The following is a 20190-nucleotide window of genomic DNA, read 5'->3' on the forward strand; positions in this document are numbered from 1 at the left end:
GGAGCTATAAAGCACACGGGTCCTGCACTCACCTATGCTCTGATGGGTCTGAATGGCCCCAAATCCCAAAGCATCTGGACACTCCCTACCAGCACTGGCCCTGCCATGGACTTCCCAGAATTCTCTCTGCCATCACCAAAGCAGCTCTTTTTATGGGATCTGGTGGCCCCACAGCTACCAACAAGAACAAAATCTGCTGTTGCCGGCCTTCTACAGGTCAGGGCTGGGCATTACCCTGGGCAGGGCAGGGGCAGGGAGGGGGCAGGTGGGGGGACTAACCAGGTGAAGCAGGACTCACCTGATTCTTCTTCATTAACAGTTGCACAGTTTGCAGATTCGTGCCATAGTCGGCTGACTGGGCCAGAGGCAGCCTCTCTTCCACCCAGAGCTGTAGAGACCAGAGGTGGGGGGACAGCTGATGACAACTGTGGCCACCCTCCGCCAAGCCCTCACCCTGGGTCAGACAGAGCTCTCTCTCGCCATGTCTCCCTGGTTCTTCCCAATGCCCAGCTCCCCGTCAGGGTTTTGTCCCCATTTCACAGATGGGGACACTTAGATATTTTGAATTGAGTTTCCAAATAACTTGCTTCTGGTCATACAGGGGGAAGGTAACATATAGCTGGATCTTGAACCCAAGTCTGTCTGTCCCAAAGTATGACTGAGTTACGATTCAAAAAGCACTGGCTTTACTTTCATATTTAATGTAATCATCACAACAGCTCTGAGATCAGGAGGTGAGAGTACCAGACATCTGCTAGGAACCACCCTGGGCAGTGGCCAGTTATCCTGACAGCAGCTGCTGGCTCAGCCCCTGGGGGTAAGGTCTGCGGCCAACTCACTGTCTCATCCTCCAAGTCCCTGCTGATCTGCAGCTTGGCTCGGGATGATTCCAGCTGCTTCTTCCTCTTCTCCAGGGGCTCCAGGAGGTCCAGGAACCGCCTCTCGATGCTCACGTCTGTGTCTCCTGCCTCCTCTCCCAGCGAGGGCACCTGTGCAAGCAGCTCCCCCAGCTCCTCCTTCCGCACATTCACTTGGTCCTCCACACGCTGGGACACAAGGGGACAGTGTTGGTAACAGCCTTGGCACCTGGGTAGCCCCACGTCCTCTTCATCATCCGTATCTATCCATCCTTAAAGTCCCAGCCTCCCCCAGGAAGTCTCCCTGGATGCCCCCACTCATCCTTCCCGCCCCGCAAGTGCCTGTCCTATAATTCACGCGCATGCTTTTTTTAAACCCAGGATCCCTGTCTTACCCACTGAGAAGTGGTAGGATATGGGTTATGAACCAGGAGACATTTTTGCTCAAGCCCAGATAAGAGGAACAGAAGGAGTACTTTTTGCTCCCCAAGATCTCCTATTCCAACATTCCCAGTCTACAACCCACTCACGTGCCTTCAGCTTAGCCAACATCCGGTTGACGCTGGTCAGGTCCTTGCCCGGGTCATCAGACCGCAGCTGGTCCTCCATAGCGCTGATCCACTTGTTGAGGTCGGCATGGGTCTGCGAGCGCAGGTAGCCGCTCCTGGCAGCTGAGAGGTGCTGGGCCCTCTCCTGTGTGGTGGCCTGAAGCTCATCCCAGAGCCGGTGCAAGTCTTCCAGCCTCTGGGACACCAGGCCTGTATACTGGGTCTTCTCCTCCATCAGCTGCTTCCCTTCCTGCGTGGGGAAGCAGGAGGGCTCACCCTCTGAGGCCCAGCAGCCTTGGAGCAGCCCTGCTCCGTGTGGTTGCCGGGGGTTAACTGAGGGGAGGTCAGGGAGGCAAAGACTCTGCCTAGAACTCAGGTGAGGGTCTACTGAAAGACTCTGCACCCCCAGGCTTATTTGCAGGAGAAGGTGTGACAGGGAGGGGTGTGTTTGGGGCAAAGGACTCAGGGAGATTGTAGCATGAGGAGTTGTTGCAGAACAGGATCAGCTGATGTTATGTTATCTTTTAATTAAAAAAAAAAAAAAGATTCAAGATCCATCCAGGTACAGCCAGCACGGAAAGGACTCCACTCTCTCGACTGTCTTCCCAGAGGCTGTGCACTAGCCTTTGGTGATATCTTTTAGTTACTGGGTTTGTCTTAACCGGTTTTTACCTGCATAAATTTACCCTTTCGGGTGGGTACAGTATGATGTGACTTGGGCCTAGGAATATATGTTGCTAAGAACAATCAATATTTACTGAATGCCCCCTAAGTACCAAGTACTACGCTGAGAACTTTAATGTTCACAATACCCTTGGGTAGCTACTGTTATTGTCCTCATTTTTCAGATGAAGAAACCGAGGCACAGCGAGGTTCAGGAGTCAGACAGTCTGACTCAGAGTCTGCACCTTCGACGACTATGGAGGCTGCCTTGTGTGGACCCTATGCCTCCTTCTTCCTGGACAGCCACAGCAGAGAGGAGCAAGGGTAACGGATTCCCAGATCAAAAGCCAGCTGCATTTTGACATGGGCCCTGGAGCAGGCCTGTTATAAGGGGGCCATCCTCTTAGAGTCCCCCAACTATGAAGGATGTGAATGACCACTCCCTGGTGGTCTTGCCCATCCAAACGATGAGGGTCCGTGGTCCCTGGACCACTCTGCTCATCTCACATATCCCCCTGCCCTTGGGCAGGACAGTGCTGGGGCCCTGGTGAAGATAATGGAAGGCACACCGACATAACTGGCTGAGGCATTCACTCCAGTATCCTCAGGGTCCTGGACTGTCTCCAGACTCGGGTCCCCCAGAGGACACACCAATTCTGATCAGGCCTAAGAGGACTGGATAAATCAGGAGCTCTGAAAGTTGGACTACTATTTAGAGTAGTTTACACTTCCAGGTTCTATACCGTCCAGTAAGCTTCAGACGGTGTCTCTGCCCCGCGTGAAGCCCCATTCAGGCACACACATCTGAGCAGAGAGCCCCCAGCACTCACCACTCGCCTCACTTACCGCATCGATACTATCTAGCCACCCTTGGTGGGAAGCCAGGTCTGCCATAAATGCCTGGTGCTTCGCCCACTTGTTTTGCAGGTTTCTCGCGTCATCATAGGAGACATCCTGAGATGTTAGCAGCTTGTCATTGATCCAGAGAGTGAGCTGTGGACAGAAAGAGGGAGTCCAACAGTCTCTGAGTGGAGCTCTTTGGCCAGGGGCTCAGGGCAAGACCTGCTGCCCACCTCTGCCTGCAGAGGAAGGCCCAGGAGAGGAAGTAAGAATACAGCAGAGTACTACTTTGCAAAACTCTGGTCCCTAACTCTCAGCACAAGCAACTTAACCTGTGTTGTCTCAGGGCTGAAATATCAGCCCCCGAGTGTCTTCCCTAGTCAAGTGTATGCAGTGTGACACCAGGGATATTTATACTTCTCTCCATATTTCCAGGACCTAGGACAGGGCCTGGCCTGCTGTAGGAAGTGAGCGTTTACTGGATGGATAGATAAACCCACCCTTTGGCAGTAGGGTGAGAAATCATTAATAAACACAGAGAAAATGTTATCTGAGGAAGAAGCCAAGGGCAGATCCTATAATGAGCAATGAGGGAAGAACTGTGATGAGCACCCAATGTTTCCAAGATGTTCTGGCAGCATACCAAGCCTGGTTGATGCCAAGGGCAGTGGTGGATGAAAACAAAGTTGTTTGGGCTGAGAGGGAAGGGGTATGAGGATGGGAGAGAGAAAGAAGTCAGAGAAAGCACCATTCCACACAGAAGTACCCCTCGTGGAGGGCTCAGGAGTGCTGGTTAAAAATCTTCCTTGCACAGCTCACCCCAGGCTGAGCAAGCTCTTCCGAGTCAGCTCTCCAACTGGGAGGCTTGTTGAAAACACTGCTCTCTGTCTCACCCGCTGGGGTTCTGATTCATCTGGGCCTGAGTGGGGCCCAAGACTTTGCACTTAACAAGGGCCAGGACTGGCTCCATAATTTGCAGGGTCCAGTGCAAAATGGAAATACTCAAAATTATTAAGAATTTCAAGATGGCAACCACAGAACATTAAACCAAGCATGGGGCCCTTCTGAGCACAGGCCCTTGATGAATGCACGGGCGGCATGTCCTTGAAGCCGGCCTTGACCAGGGCCCTAGGGGACTCTTTATATAGACAGCCCTCAGGCCACTCTTTGAGAAACCCTGCCCTGGAGTAGGCAAATTAAAATTTGTAGATTTGGGGGAAAAAATTACAGAACCAAAGATTCTAGAGGATGACCTAAGCTATCAAATACCCAGAGTCCCCCTCATCAAATTCCAGACTCCCAACTTAGAAAGGATCCCTGTGGACTTTCTTTCCTTCCTTTCTTTTTAAGTTTATTATTATTCTTTTTTTTAGTGATCTCTACACCCAACGTGGAGCTCAAACCCATGACCCCAAGATCAAGAGCCACACGCTCCTCCGACTGAGCCAGCCAGGTGTCCCCCCCACCCCCCCACCCTGCGAACTTTCTACCTCTAGGGCACTTTGCTTCTAGAAGGGAATCTCCTGCAAAGTGGCCTGCCTTGCTGCAGCCTCACCTCTTGGCAGTTCTGGAGGAAGTGCTGGAGCTCCAAGTTGTCTTTCAGAATGACGGAAGCCTCCTCAGCCTTCTCCTTGTTTTTCCTGTGCCTGGAAGGGAAGCCGAAAGCTGTCGTCAGCACAGCGCTGAGCCTGGGCACCTTGCATGACACCACCAGCCCTACCTGGTACCGGCCCTGTGACCTTGGGGGCAGAGAGTACCTGTCCTCAATCAGCTGCACCTTCTCCAGGATCTTGTCTGAGTAGAGGTTTTCTTCAGCTACCAGCTTGTTTCCAGAGTCCACAGGACTCAAGACCTTATCCTGGTTGTTCTCCATAGACACCAAGAAATCCTCAAACTTCCGGATCCCAACCTCTGCAGCTTCTAGGGAGTCTGGGGGCTCCAAGTGAGCCAGAGTATATTCCTGTTGAAGCAAGTTTCCAGACAAGGCAGGAAGTCAAGCTGGGATGGCAGTGAGGGCCCCCACCAAGCAGAAGCACCCTGTGTAGCCATCTAGGCTACAGCATGAATGGTGCTCCCTGGAGTTGTGCAAGGAAGAGGCACCCTAGGCCTTGCCCTCCCCCACCCCAGGGGCACCCAATGAACAGTGTGCCTAAAGCTACATGGAAGGGTAATGGCTCAGGGGAAAATTCACCTCTCCAACCTATAACTGACCCAAGAATAGGGCATAGTTTAGGAAACAGGGCTGGAAAAGGCATGTGATAAGGAACAAAGAGGATTTCTCCCCAATTAGTTAGTGGCTAGAAAGAGTCCCCAGAATGCAGAATTTGAAGAGAAAGGGGAATCCTCTTGCACTGATGGTGGGAATGCAAACTTGTACAGTCACTCTGGAGAACGGTTTGGATGTTCCTCAAAAAGTTAAAAATAGAACTACACTATGATCCAGCAATTGCATTACTAGGTATTTACCCAAAGGATATAAAAATACAGATTTGAAGGGGTACATGCACCCCAATGTTTATAGCAGCAATGTCCACAATAGCCAAACTATGGAAAGAGCCCAGATATCCATCGATGGATGAATGGATCAAGATGTGGTATATATAGATGATAGAATACTACTCAGCCATGAAAAACAATGAAATCTGGCCATTTGAAACAATGTGGATGGAACTAGAGTCTATTATGCTAAACAAAATAAGTCAGTCAGAAAAAGATAAATACCATATGATCTCACTTATATGTGGAATTTAAGAAAACAGATGAACGTATGGGAAGGAGGAAAAGAAAAACAAAAGAGAGAAGAGAAATAAGCCATGAGAGACCCTTACCGATAAGAACAAACTGAGGGTTGATGGAGGGAGGGGGTGGGGGATGGGCTAGATGGGTGATGGGAATTAAAGAGGGCACTTTCTCTCATGAGCACTGGATGTAAGTGATGAATCACTGAATTCTATTCCTGAAACAAATATTGCACTGTATGTTAACTGTTTAAATTTTTAAAAAGGCAGAATTTGGTCTCTGAGGACATTCATAGACTCACCAGTGCTGTTGCCCTAAGAGATAACCCCGCCACCCCTGCCCCAAGCCCTGAATGCCTCTCCCTACCTGATTGCTGAGGATGGCTTCAGCTTGCTTGGCATCTCTCTGGAACTCCTGGAAGCCGAGGCACTGGGCGAGGGAGTGGTTGCGGCTCTCCCACATCCGGTGCAGGGCATCCCAGCCAGCATCCAGGCCCTCCAGCCTCTGGCCCAGGAGCAGGTACTCGGGGTCTGTCTGGTCACGGATCACATTCTCCCCGGATACCTTGACATTCTGGAAGCTCTCTTGGTGCCTGTCGATGTCATCTTTGATGGCCACATGCTGCTGTAGGAGCTGCTCAGCCTCCGGGAGGGACTCGGGCATGTCCTCAGAGGCCACGGCCTTCTGGGCCATGGATAGCCAGGCCTGGAAGTCATCCAGATTCTGCAGGAAGGCCTGGAGCTGGCTGGCTTCACCCAACGAGGCTTCCTGCTCTAGCAGGGCTTCCTGCAGCTCCTGCCACAGCTTCTGCACACACGCCTGCCGCTGCCCAATGTCCTCTCCCTGCTCGGGGTGTGAGGCCATCAGCTGCTGCGACTCATGCTCTAGGGCACCCACACGGTCCCGGATGGCGGCCACATCGCGCTCCAGCCCTGACAGCTTTCGCTGGATGGCAATGATGCCCGCCAGGTCCTGGCCCAGGTCCTTTGTGGACTGCACCACCTGCATCTTGTCCTCGATCCACTTGCTAGTCTCTTCGCAGTCCACGCAGTAGTTACGCACCCGCAGGGCTGAGTTCACTGCCTCCCGCCGGTCTGACACTATGGTCTGGAATGCCTGCCACCTGCCAAGCGGGACACAGAGACACCCTCTTTCTTAACACTTCCCACAGGGCCTCCCTACCCAGACTCCCATAGATCTTGCACCCTGAAAAAATCATCTACCCAACACACTGTGATGAGTAAAATTCATTTACCCAAGTTTACCCAAGACAGTATAAACTGCCGATCAAATCTTTCCATCAGCAGGGGGTGAGCAGTGATGTGATTCCAACCAGCAATAAAGGAACAAAAATGACTCTTAGCTCGGCTCTGTGTGTAGTCGATTTTTGGGCAAACGTAGAACTTCCCCAGATTTTTTGAAATGCTGAAAATAATGGGAAAGCTTACATTTCTCGATTTATAGATAATTTCAGGACATAGGGTCCCAGGGTCCCTAGAGGAACCATACAAATGCCTGAGACCACGTTCAAAGTACCCAAGGCCTAAAAACGTCACCTTGGCTCTAAAAGAAAAGAGGCCTTATGAAGGAGGAGGGGGAAGGGAGAAGCTGGGGTTATAACTGAAACGGACAGCATAACCTTAACCTTCAGGTGTAGTGCTGGCATGGAAATGGGAAATATGCAAAGGTCTGGCAACATGCCCCGCAGTCTGGGGTTGGTTGGCAGCTTCCAATCAGCCTCTTCTCAAGAGCTGTTCATCAGCCTGGGCCGAGACCACCAGGGACCTTTTCCTTGGACCCAAGCTGACTCATTCTGAGTGATATGTAATATGTAAGTAACATGTAAGCACATAAGAGTGTGCTGACTGTTCATTTGCTGAGCCCATCTTTCCTGAACACCCACAAGGTAACAGCATTATGTGAGCTGTTGGGAGGATGTAGTCATAGCCAGACTTTGCCTTATGGAGTGTATGCTTTAGAAAGAATTAAGACAAGCTCACAAAATAACTCTAGTATACAGAGCTATGTACATAGCACATACCAGGCAGAGGGGATTAAGGGAGGTGTGAGGGTGACAAGGGTGAGGGGACAGGTTTCGTGGTGGCCATCTGAGCAGGATCTCAATGAGCACCTCTCTGCCACTGTAGAGATCTACTTAAGGATGGGGCCCTGAGTATCTCACCCTTCTCTGTAACCCCCGCACCTGGGGGAAGGAGGCTGAGGGACTAGGCAAATGGCCTGGGGAGAGTGAATTTGGGTCCTCCCAAGGCTGCTAGACAGGTCTGCAAAGAGAATTGGGAGATAGGCGGGGGAGACCTGGGAATACCAGGAGAGCGAAGAGCGAGAGCCCAAAAGTTTCGCAGCTTCCCTCCTAGAGAGAGAAGTCCTTGAGTTCTGGAGAATACTGTGCCTCCATGTGAGAAGCCCCATGGTGATTTTCTAGGTCTTGGTGTGGTCTCACTGCAGCTACCAGCAGAGGCCACAGAGAGGATGGGCTGGGAATTAAGTCTGGTTCCCCCTGTTGCACTGTCTCCAAGATGGAAGAAGTTGACAGAAACACTCTAGTCAGCCCTGGCCAGGCCATGTCAGAACTTCAGGTTTGGTCCTGGCCCAAGATGATTAAAAAAAAATGTTGGTCAACTGGAATGCACATGGTGGAAGATAACCACATATTCAGTAAGTGTTTGAATGACTTCTCTGTTCCAAGCTTGACAGAAGATATTCCAGTTGAGTCCCTGTTCACTCATTCACTAAGTATTTATTGTGCAACTATCATGTGCCTTGTGCCAGGCACTGTTCTAGGCTTTAGGGAGGTAGCAACGAACAAAGCAAAGTGCTTGCTCTCATTTGAGTGGGCAGAGACAAATAAATAAGTCCATAATTCATCCAAGTGGTGACAAGTGCAATGAAAAAATTAAGCAAGGTCATGAGATAGAGGCATGGGGGCTGGGTGGGAAGGAGGTAGTGATGTTTTCAACTGGTCAGTGAAGGCTGCTCCAATAAGCTGACATGTGAGTTGAGATCTGAATAATGTAAGGGAGTAAGTCATGTGGATATCTGGGAAAAGAATATTCTAGACAGAGGAAAGCTCAGACAATTATGTGCTTGGTGCTCAAAGCACTGTGGGCAGTAAAGATATTGCTCTTTATTTGTTTACAGTCTAGGAGGAAAATTCTTCAGGATAAAAGTAATTATAATACAAGGTAGAATGTAAAGCTCTAAACCAGTACAAAGGAAGGAAAGAAAGTTTTGGATCTTGGACAGAGGGAAAAAGAGGAACCTGAACTGGCCTAAAGGAGGGGCCAGACTTGGAACATAGAGTTGGAGGAGAATGCACGCTGGTGGAGAGAACAGCGGAGGCTCAGAGGCAGGACTGTGGGCAAAGGTGAAGAATGATAGTTGCTCTAAAAAATATTTGAAGAGCATTCACATAGAAGAAGAATCAGAATTAGTTCCAATCTCTCTAAAGGGCAGGGCCAGAACCAAGGTGTACAAATTGCAAGAAGGGAGATTTCCATTCAATAGGAGGTAAAACCTTTTAACCAAAAGGAGTTGCCTCCTATGGGACACGGTGCATGGTGAAGAGGTGAGTTCCCCACCTCTGGAAGTGTCTTTATGAGACACAGCGGTCTGGGGGTATTTGGCTAGACTCGATGATTTCTCAGGTACGTTTCACCTCTCAAGAAAACCATCTTACCATTCCATGCCTCCGGTTCTCTCTCACCTAAGGATGGCAAGTGCCTTGATGTATTTCACTTAGGATGGCACAAGGCTTAGAGATCTGTAAAGATCATTCTCTGACTATAGCTCATTAAGGCAACAGATATATAGGTGACAAGTTTTTCCTGTCTTGCACATGCACACACCCACATGCACACTCTCACACACACACACACAAACACCACCCCTCATTACCTCCAAGCCTAAAGAAGAACAAAGAGGCATCTTCCCCTTCTGTACAAACCTCGGATTACAGAGGAATCTCCTGAACTCAGTCCCCATCTTTGGATGGAGATAATCGGCTCCGTTCTAGGGGCTCCAAGATATCCTTATCACCCTCCTGCCTCCCGCTGGGCCCCCACCAGACTCTCTACTGTGCTGATCCCCTTTTATCCCCCCCACACAATGGGGTCTTGCCTAACTCCACCTCCCAGATCACTTCAGGCAGAGCAAAGCTCAGACACAAGTGTGGGGAAAGGGGCTGGGGCAGCGGGGAGCTGGTGAACATGTGGTATTGTGTGTGCAGGGCCCCGGGTAACAAACAGGAACAGAGGCGTGTGCTGTCCTCAGAGATCCTTGAGGAACTCATGCCAATTACGCCTTGGACTGAAAGCAGCCCCTCTCCAAAGGCTCCACGGGGCCTGTTTTTTGTTCCAGCCACAAAGCGTGCTCAAGGCTTCCTGCTAATTCTCCTCTTCATTCAAGCCAGCTTCACTGTCGATGCTGCATTTTGGCACAGGCTGGGGCTTTCTTTTATGGACAGTACTTAAGAGCTCTCAGAAAGTAATTTTCTCGGCCTACGAATGTCTGGGGAAATGTGGCATGAGTAGCATATGGCCTGATTCTAACTACCCGTGCACTCAGAACGGCTCCTCCTTCCCCCGTGATATGCCGCCCAGCCCTGGTGGCATTCACCGCTCTGTGCACCACGCAGGGCCATCCCCCTTGCTGCTACTGCTCCAGAATCAGAAGGAGACCAGGGCTGAGAAAGACAGGAGTTCGGAGGGGAGGAACTGGCAGGCCACGCCCCAGGGGTGTGTCAGTTGCCCAGAGAAGGAGCCCTCAGCCCCCAGCCCTACCCATGCCCCACCTGTCATTCAGGTGGTCCTGGTACTGCTTCACTTCCCCACTGCGAGGGTGGCCGCTGTCTACCAGGCTGTTGGCAGCGAGGTTCACGCCGTCAATTTGTGTCATCAAGGTCTTCATCTCCTGGTCCAGGATGTCAAATCTGATATGCACAGAGAAGGTGACTGGGGACAAAGCACCAGCACTTTACCTACCGCCCAGTCTCTGGAACGTGGAGCTCTTGCTTTCTCCTTCCATCTCCTGAATACATTTGACCAGGTAAGGGGGCAGAACGGAAAAAGATATGCTGACATACCTATTTTCTGGTTCATGGGTCCAATTTCATGGTTTAGCATTTCTTGGACCAAACTAGTAAAGAGCTGGTTGCTTACTCCTTAGGCTACTGGCTCAATGAAAAGGCACAGGGGAACAAAGAGGTGTATATGGCGGGGTGGTGATCACCTCAGAGAACATCTGTTATACCTCCATGGCCACAGCTGCTGCCCTTGAGCCCTAATTCCATTGCCTTGACACCTTGCCCTGAAGGATACCCTCCCCAGCTAGGTGCTCTGTCCCTGGGTAGGAGAAGGTGGTGCTGGCAGGGGAAGGGGTGTAGTTCTGAAAGTGGACTCCTCCCTCTGGCAGCCTGGGCCCACCTCCGCACGCTCTAGGGAGTGACCTCTCATACTCCTCAACTCTCTAGTTCTGTACTTAAGAGGGCCACATGGATGGAGGGCATGTTCCCTCCCATGCCCGACCACAGATGCAATCAGATACGGGAAAGAAGAGTGGCCTTGCAGCCTGGTGCTTTGCAAACTGGTCCCTGGGGTCCTTTGGGGTTCTGTGGCTGAAGGACTATCATGGAAAGCTAGAGCTGGTGGGGTTCTGACTTCTCATCTCCCTCTTCACTAAACGGTTCCACTCTCCTCTGTGTTCTACGTTGGGTTCTGTCTACAATTCATTTGAACAAAGACTGCTGTGGCTGAAAAGGAATTGAATAACTGGACTAGAAAGGTCCCCTTTGTTTCATTTTAAGGAAGGCCCCACAGGGTAAAGGACCCAAAGCCACAGAGCCTGATTAAAACCCATGACTCTGGTGCATGGCCTCAACCATAAAGGGCATCCCATCACTTCTCAAAGAAAACCTTGCTGATCTCGAGGTTCCCACCCTCAGCAGCAGCGGAGTGTAGGCCATAGCGGAGAGAAGTGAGGAAGACAAAGTCAGGTTCTGACCTGTGCTGTGCCACCTCCAGGTCCTCCAGCGTGTCTGGGATCTCCATCTGCGCTAGCCACTTCTCCTTCTCCCCCATCCACAGCTCACAGGCGTCCGTCTCCCCAAACACTGTGTACAGGTCCAGGGCATCCTGTAGCCTCTGCCGACGCAGGTCTGCCTGGGCCACCACCTGCTGGTAGAGCTCCCGGAGGGCCTGCAGCCGGTTGGTCACATCTGGGGAATCCCGAAACTCTTGGGGGAAGCCCTGGGCCTGCTGTTCCAGATGCTCCATCACCCCTCGGCTCTCCTCCAGTTCCTCCAGGAAATCCTTGTGCTTTTTCCCCAGGGCCCGCGTGGCCCCCTCATCCTGCCCCACGTCTTCGCCTGAGAGCAGCCGGTGGGCATCTTGCAGCCAGGCCTTCAGGTCATCAGCGTCACCCTGGAACTGGAAGAAATTCTCAGCATCCTGGAGGTTCTTCTTGCGAAAGGCAGCCAGCTCCTTCAGCTGGTCCCACTGGGCAGCCACCTCTTTGATTCGGGCCTCAATCTGTGGGTGCCCAAACTGCTTACGTGCGACCATGCCCTCTGCCTCCTGGAAGATCTGCTCCAGGTGGGTGTCCAGCCCTCGGAGCTCATCCTCAAAGGCCTTGTGCTTGCGCTGTAAGATGAGCACACTCGTCAGGTCCTTGCCATAGTCCAGGGAAGAGTAGATCTGCTCCTTCTCCTTGATCCAGCTCTCGGCTTCATCCATCTCCCAGAAGAACTTCCAGAGCCGCTTAGACTGCTCCAGCTGGGCCTTCCTCCCAGCCGCCATGTTGCTCAGCTCCTCAAAGCACTGCTCCAGGTGGCTGACACGGTCCCGGATAACCTGGGGGTCACAAGGCTGGTATCCTGGGAGGAATGAGAGAAGGGAAGACAAAAGAGGTAAGGGCTTTGCTTGTGGGCAAGCTTCAGGTCAGTTGCCAGGCCAGAACCATGCGATCTAGGACCTACCATCTCACTGGGGCTTTGGGATTGCAAACAGGGGAACACAGCTGCTCAGAGGGCAGGCCAGGTTCTTTATAATCAGTTACCACGAACACTTCACGAATAAGTTGGGTCAGCTCTCAGTAGAAATACACAACAAGAAATTATTTTTTTAAAAGACCCAGAAACAGGGGTGCCTGGGTGGGTCAGTCAGTTAAGCATCTGACTCTTGGTTTCGGCTCAGATCATGATCTCAGGGTCGTGAGATTGAGCCCCATGTCAGGCCATGAGCTCTGCACAAAATCTGTTTAAAACTCTTTCCCTCTGTCCCTCCTCTCTCTCTCTCAAATAAATAATCTTAAAAATAGAATAAAATAAAATATAAAATAAAATAAAAAGGCCCAGACACAAACTTCAAGATGACTCTTGAAGGAGGCAACAGGATCTTTTATTTAAGACCCAAAGCTAGAGGGGCGCCTGGCTGGCTCAACTGGAGGAGTGTGGGACTCTTGCTCTCCAGGTCATGAGTTTGAGCCCCACACTGGGTGTAAAGATTACTTAAATAAATAAAACTTTATTAAAAAAAAAAAAGACCCAAAGCTAGAAACCTAAATTATCTCTGTCATATCCTGAACTAGCAGAGTGAATGAAAGGCAGATGATGCCTTATTAGTGCTTATAAACACATGATTATAGATTGCCCAAGCAGCTGCCTGCTCGCTGGAGAATTCTGCTATCCTTCAAGCTTCTTTCTTGTACCATTAGTTGATGGAAAAAGCAGAATTCTAAAGCTAGGAGACTTATCCAAGCTGGGATGCTAGAACACTGAGCCAGAGGATGGAGAGACGCTAGCGGCCTCACCTTTCTCCTCAGTGAACTGCAGGGTGGCTGCGGTGATGGCCTTCACTTTGTCCCCTTGGATGGCGATGTCAGCCTCCATCAGCCTGTGCTTCTGTAGCAAGTCCTCAACCTCCAGCAAGTGCTTCCCGAACTCGGCAGACAAGAGGTGAGCCTGGCAAAGAGGACAGAGCAGGTAGGGGGAACGAGGAGAGGTGAAGACACATACCTGCTAGGAGAAGGACACCCCTCCAAAAGGAGTGTCCGTGGTACCTGGGCCGGGGAGTCAGATGCAGCTGGAAAATGGTTGCTGCTCAGCACGGGGATGCTATACAGCAGGACTTCCTACTGGGAGTGACTTTCAGAATCAGGCACAGAGTGATTTTCAGAAGCTCAAGCCTCACACTCGATCTCCTGCATCTGTCTCAAGGTTTGGGGCCTGGGCATGCGTATTTTTAGAAAGCTCCATGGTCGGTCTGCTGGGCATCCTTGGTGAGACCCACTGCAGTGGAGGGAGAGGAGATTCAGACTTCTTGGTTGCCCTGTTGGGATTCTAACATAGGATTGAGTCTGGATTGTAACCAGACTCAAACTGACTACTCAGAGCCTGATTCTCCAGGCTCCTGGTTCCCGTCTATCATTTCTAGGTTCTCTAGGTTGGCACCTCTGCTACCATGAACCTAAGATGTCTTGATCACCCAAAATACAGTGGACCCGGGCTGGTGACTTGTCTGGAGCAGAGGGAACCAAGTGGTCGATAGGTGGATGCAGCCAGACACCGTACTGCCTCAGTTTCTCCCTTCTGGCTCAGGATCGCACTTGGCTGGAAGGCATCTAAGGAAGCAGGGCTAACTGCAGGGCCAGAGCTAGGGTTGGCCTGGGGGCACGGGGGATGGGCAGCCTCCAGGGCTCACCTTGATCTCGTCCATCCAGTCAATGCTGTGCAGCATGTCCTGGAAGAGCTTCTGCAGGGCCAGCGTCATCTCGAGTCTCTGGCGCCGGGACCTCAGCAGCTCCTGCAGGTAGCTCCACAGGCGCAGGACATTGTCCTTGCGGGCAGTGATGCGCTTCTGGTCGTGGTAATTCTCCTTTTCCAGCTCCTGGGCCAGGTCCTCCAGGGCCTTCACCCGCTCCTCGTAAGCGGCCGTGTCAGTCTCTATGGCCTCATGCTTCTTCTTGGCGGCCTCCACGGCTGCCAGGTCATACCCAAAGTTATCCTGGCCCCCAGGGAGAAAAGTGGGCAACTTAACTGGGCTCCCCTTCGAACACAGAGAGACAGCGGGTCCCTCAGAACAACTGCTTGATGGGAAAGCCCACTCCCCAGGAGCTCGTTCGGCTGTCTTTTTCAGCCGATCTTATCAGAGCCAAGTTCCAAAGACTAACTGTCTTACAAGAACCTTTAAAAGCAGCTCATAATTTTATTCACTGTGCCCTACGTGCAGGTATGCTGAGTGTGAATCACTCACAGAGCTCTTTTGTGGCCTGCTGGCGCCTGCCGCCCTGCCTGGGAGGGACCTGCCCGATTCTGGGCGGGAAGGGGCTACTCCTCACTTAGGAGCCCCGCAACTGGACACAGACAGCACACCCCCATGCTATTGAGGATGCCCGCGTGCCCTCCGACTCTCGCAACGCTGGCTTTGCCCTGCCTGGACAACACTTGAGTCCAAACTCCAAACAGGTGCTCTCCTGCAGCATCAGCCCTGGGGTCAATTTTCAGCTAGTGAAATTGGACGTGGCCCTAGAGGCCAGGGTCCATGGAGAGTTCTTCCTCAAAGGTGAATCCAGACCTACCCAGTCATGGGGAGCAGGGCTGGAAGGCCTGTGGAAAGGCTGATCCTGCTGCCACTGAGAGGCCAGCTGGGTCTCCAGCCCAGCTGACTGCTGGGGGCTCTGGAAAGCTTCTGCCACCTGCCATGCCCAGCGCGTCTCCCACTACCTGAGCCACGAGGCGCTGGTTTTCATTGAGCCACGTCTCTCTCATGGCTGCCTTGCGGTCAAAACGCCGGGCCACCTGCTCCAGCTTCTCTTGCCGAATGAGCTCATTTCTCAGGGCCAGCTCCCGCTGATACTCAGCCTCCTCCAGGCTTTCCCAGGCCTGTGTGGGGGACAGAGGAGAATTCTTGGGGCACAGGGGAACATCTCGGTTTGGGGGTGCCATCTCTTTAACCCAACACTAAGTGATTTCAGGAATCTAGGCAGAGCCTAAAGTTCAGCAAATCTTTGACTACCAAAGATTTGGGGAGCACTGTTCCTGACCTCGCAGTTCCCTCCTCCCCTAAACCTGCCTTAGACTCTTGGCCTAATATAATGTTACTTGTCTCTGTGGGTGTTCAGTGCATTCTCACTGACTAAATGGCTACTTTCATTTTGTTAGAATGTCCAAGTTGTGGTAAGCCTCTAAATCTCTGAAATATCGGAAGACATTTCCCTTATAAGTAGTTAATATACATTCTGCGGTCAGAGAAACTCAAGAATCTATGGAGACTAAGCCATAAAACTGGTTCCAAAAATGGACTCTGATCACCTGAGCAGGGGGCTGAACTAATGGATAGAAATAGGTTCAGAGAGTAGCCCCAAATAGCCAGCATGTGTAGTTAATAACACCATAGAAAGTTGCTTGGTTTAACCCTGCCCAGTAAGCATTCCCTGTGCCCTTGTCAGAAACTAAGCCAACCCGCTGGCAAATGTACAATGGAAAACACTGCTGTACCCGGTTGATGTCAGACACTAGTTTCCCGTCGTGAGGGGTATACACTTTCTGATTATTGGCTCTCATCCGGGACTGGATGGTAAAAAGTAGGACCTCCAGATTCCCCTTCTCCTGGAACCTGTTGTGAAAACAGAGGTAGGGAGATTAGCGTTGAGGTCCCCATTGCCAAATGTTTTGCTAAAGTCAACATGGAACCCTGGCATCTTGGAGCTTGGATAGTGAAATGTATTTTCCTTAAAAACAAAAAAAGTAAAGAGGATAGATACGTTAACTTGTTAAAACGTCTATCATACTCCCCACCTGTGATCTACTAGGGGTTGAGTCTTTAAAATACAAACCAGAAAAAACACAACAGCCACCATAGTGTTTGCTTATCATTTGCTTCCAGAGGGGAATGGCTAACTGGAGTATTCTAGTAATTCCTGCAGATACCAAGAGTTTTACCAACTGACACAAAGAAAGGTCTTCCCCGTTCTGGGAATGATGAAGGCTTCTGACTAGCTCTTTAGTTGGATCTTTTACCGAGCAAGCCAACAAAACCCTAGAAGTAGCATTAGCCACGTAAGAACATATTGTCTTGAAAGCAACTTTCACCTGAGTACTAATGAGCCAGTCCTCTGGACAAGTCTGAAAGGCCCACTGCTTCTGGTAATAACCAGAGGGGAGAGGAAAGGCTGGGCTCCAGGAGGATAGCAGGTGTAGACGAGAACCGGCAGCAAGGTGAATGTCTGGAGCCTGGGGGCTCGCTCAAGGGAACTGTGTACTTTACATTTCCGCACGTACACCAGTGTCTGCCTACTTCTGCACCCTCCATGTACTCGTGGAGGACGGGCTGTCAACCAGGTCCCTCCCCATCCTGAGGCCAACCTGACAGAGCTGACCACTCACAGTCATTTCAAGAGAGCTGGGGCCCAGAGCACCATCTGTTTGGCCAAGAGATATCACCCCTGTGGTGCGCGGCCTGAGAGAAGCCCAGGGGAGGTTTTCTGTACTGAATTTAGGGCTTTAAAAGTGGGTTAGTGTCAGGCCAGAAACCGGATACTTGTTTATAGTACATTCTAGACTCCATGTCTCACCTTTCCCTGAGAGTCATGAATGAAGAGTGTGGGACGTGAGGGGGAGGAACAAGGCCAAGAGTACCACCAATGAGCTAGAGATCTATCTCAGAAGAGCTGGACAAGCTAAGGGCAGGTGAGTCAGAATGCCCCCTCTGTTTGTGTGTCCGCGTGCGCATGTTTTTACGGGTGTGTCTGTATGCGTATGCACACACGTGGGTGTGGCCGTGCAGACGTGTGCACACATGTGCACAGACCCTACACACACTGGGGTGAAGCAGAGGTCCTGATAAGTCCCCAAATGCTCTGTTGATGAGCAGTGACAGATGGGAGAGAAATGGGATGTAGCTCGTCATTAACAAGACCCCAGACAGAGAGCTCTGGGGCTGAGAATACAGAGGTCATTACCAGATAACAAATGCACAGCTCAGCGGAGAGAGGAACTTTCCAGCACTTTCTCTTTCTCTAGCTCTGTGTCGAGGGTTACTCCTCAATGCCCCTTTCCTGCAGGCTGATGGCTTGGGAGCAGGAAACCAAGGTGGGGATGAAGTGGATGAGAGGTGTGAAGCTCTCTCGCCTCTAGGTTATACCTCCCGGATATACTTCTCAAGGCCCAGAGCCTGCCTCTACCTTTGGCAGTCAGTTTCCTAGCCTCGGATGCCCACCCTCCCAGAGCCCAGGCCCTTACTTAGGTGGCTTCTCCACGGTGCGGTAGGTGCTGAAGGCCTGTAGTTGTTGCTGGACGCCTGTCAGGGAATTGGCAAACTTGCGGCTATTTAGGACCACGATGGTCTGCTCAATCCAGGTGAGCAGGTCTGAGGCCAGCCCACTGTACTTCTCAATCATCGTCTCCGTCTCAATGGCATGGTCAATGACCTAGGGAATCACTTTATCACTTATCCTTATCAGAAGAGCAGTGACACCAATGAGGCCATCAATGGGGACCAAAATGAAGGCGATCCCCCTCTCCAGCCTTGGAGCATTCCATGTTGGGTTTGTTCCCTGAGCCCCAAAGCATTGCTAAGACAGGAGGAGTGGACTGGAAGAGGACTGGCAACATCAGCAGGGAGCTAGCTCTGCTAGGGTTCAGGGCCAGCTCCACCTTTCCCCTAACCCTAGAAAAGACTGGTAAGCTTGCTGGGCCAGGACATCAGCCACCAGAAGGGACAACGTCTTGTTCATTTTAAAGTGCATTATTAGGAATCCAGAGCTTCTAGGCACTGTCTTTGCTAAACATCAGGCACACGAGGATGAAAGAGAAATGGTCTCTACCCTTGGGGGGCTGTGGGCCAGCAGGGGAAAGGAACCCAGCAGGAGGGTCTGTACAGTGGGACGGGCTCCTGATACTCCACGGAGCGAAGAGGCCCAGAACCACAATAGGCCAGTACATAAAAGCTCATCGTGTCCCATGGAAATGTTCATGAGATGGGGAAGTGGGGCTCAGAGCTGTAGGCTAGGACATTTTTCAGGACAGCCCATCAGCTTGCTTTGGACTTAAGCTTGGGAGCCATTAACGTGGCAGTGCTTGGCTTCAGGGGAAGTTGGTGGGGAGTGATCCGTCTGCTCCCCTGCAGCTGGGGCTCAGACACAGAGCTCTTGGGATGGGAAGGGAGCATCGCAGTGTGGCAAACAGGGAAACAAGGTGGCACTCTGTGAAACAGCTCCATACCTTGCCGACGCGCTTGCCCTCCACCGCGAGCACCTTCATCTTGGAGAAGTAGTGGTAAAACGCCACCACATAGGTAATGATGGATTTCTCATCAGGGTTTTCTGTGAAGACATCTGTAAGGGGAAAGGGTGTGTGCTGAGGGCCCAACTGGGAGGTGGAAATGTCAGGCTCAGAGGGTTCATCTCCCTGTTCCTCCAGCATGAAATTCAACTCTAGGCACCAAGTGACAACCAGAGGGGTGAGAATGAGAGTGTTTGCGATTTTTGCGAGAGGATGAAATTCATATTAGGACCGCAAATGGAGTGAAAGGAGTGAAAAAGAAGGATCCAGAGACTACAAATGGGACCCTATTGGCCCAGGTGAGGGTCAGGAACCACCTTGGATCTGAAGAGCAGACCCGGAGCAGAGTGCTGGCCCAGCCACTGGCCCCTCGCTGTGTCCATGGCTTGCCCGGCACCGGTATAGCCTCCTCCCAGTGCCCCGTCAGGCTGGAGCTCCCTTCGGCAGGAACGCTATCTCCCTCGCAGCAGCGAAGGGCTGGAGCAGGTGCAGCTCACCTTCAGGGTCGAGGAGCGGGATGATGCCCAGCTGACGCTCAGCCACCTTGAATGCATGTTCTAGGTTGTGCCGTGCGTTCGAGTCCTTCAGCTTATCAAAGTCGATCAGGTCAGGCCTGGGGACAAGGCCAGACTGCTAAAAGGCGGTGGCCACAGCATCCCCAACTACAGGGCAGCCCCAGCATGAAGCAAAGATACTGGACAGACAGCTGGGCAGAAGTGAAAGGAGGAGACAGAAGCAGGGGAGGAGCAGCTGTGAGCAACAGAACATGGGGAAGGGGCAGAGGGCCTGCCTGGAATTTCAGGGAGCCAGGGAAGCTGAGGGTGAGAGAAGGCTTGAACAGGGACCTACACATTGTACGCCTTGTATCCAGATAGCCCAGGGGTTCTGCCCTCAGCCCTCTCTTCCCTCTTACCGGTGCTTGTGTATCAGGGCATTAAAGGCCAGGCCATCCTTCCAGCTAGAGGTAAAGTTCGTGACGTTGACCTGGGGGTAGCTGCATCCAAGAGAAACATTAAGACCTAAGAAACAGATTATTTGGAGTCCCCGAAAGTGTATGAACTGAGGGACCAATACACAGGAGAGAAACCTCTCCATCCCTTCTTGAGCCCCTTCAACGACAGACAGCAGTTAAACTACACGAAGAGGTTCCTCCATAAGGTGGGCCCAAGAGACTCACACACCCAACAGACACCAGAGTCTGACCCAGGCAACCCTGGAAAGGAATCCTGAATCCCAGGCCTCCAAGAAT

At 51.6% G+C, this 20190-nt stretch overlaps 1 protein-coding gene across 5 annotated transcripts in view; it reads right to left on the minus strand.

The window, feature by feature from the left end:
- SPTB (spectrin beta, erythrocytic) overlaps window positions 1-20190 on the minus strand; it is a 123057-nt gene that overhangs the window by 30837 nt on the left and 72030 nt on the right. For all 5 annotated transcript variants that reach the window (XM_034642336.1, XM_034642333.1, XM_034642332.1 and 2 more), the window contains 17 exons: window positions 19855-19935; window positions 19439-19554; window positions 18882-18994; window positions 17901-18088; window positions 16158-16275; window positions 15384-15542; window positions 14362-14664; window positions 13472-13622; window positions 11666-12536; window positions 10458-10595; window positions 6014-6770; window positions 4666-4868; window positions 4464-4554; window positions 2915-3061; window positions 1392-1655; window positions 840-1046; window positions 299-388 (listed from right to left, as the gene is read on the minus strand). In XM_034642336.1, coding sequence (XP_034498227.1) covers window positions 299-388; window positions 840-1046; window positions 1392-1655; window positions 2915-3061; window positions 4464-4554; window positions 4666-4868; window positions 6014-6770; window positions 10458-10595; window positions 11666-12536; window positions 13472-13622; window positions 14362-14664; window positions 15384-15542; window positions 16158-16275; window positions 17901-18088; window positions 18882-18994; window positions 19439-19554; window positions 19855-19935 — 3997 coding nt within the window. The remainder of the gene's footprint in view (window positions 1-298; window positions 389-839; window positions 1047-1391; window positions 1656-2914; window positions 3062-4463; window positions 4555-4665; window positions 4869-6013; window positions 6771-10457; window positions 10596-11665; window positions 12537-13471; window positions 13623-14361; window positions 14665-15383; window positions 15543-16157; window positions 16276-17900; window positions 18089-18881; window positions 18995-19438; window positions 19555-19854; window positions 19936-20190) is intronic.

The sequence above is a fragment of the Ailuropoda melanoleuca genome, chromosome 14 (assembly GCF_002007445.2).
Source record: "Ailuropoda melanoleuca isolate Jingjing chromosome 14, ASM200744v2, whole genome shotgun sequence".
In the NCBI taxonomy this organism is placed as follows: Eukaryota; Metazoa; Chordata; class Mammalia; order Carnivora; family Ursidae; genus Ailuropoda; species Ailuropoda melanoleuca.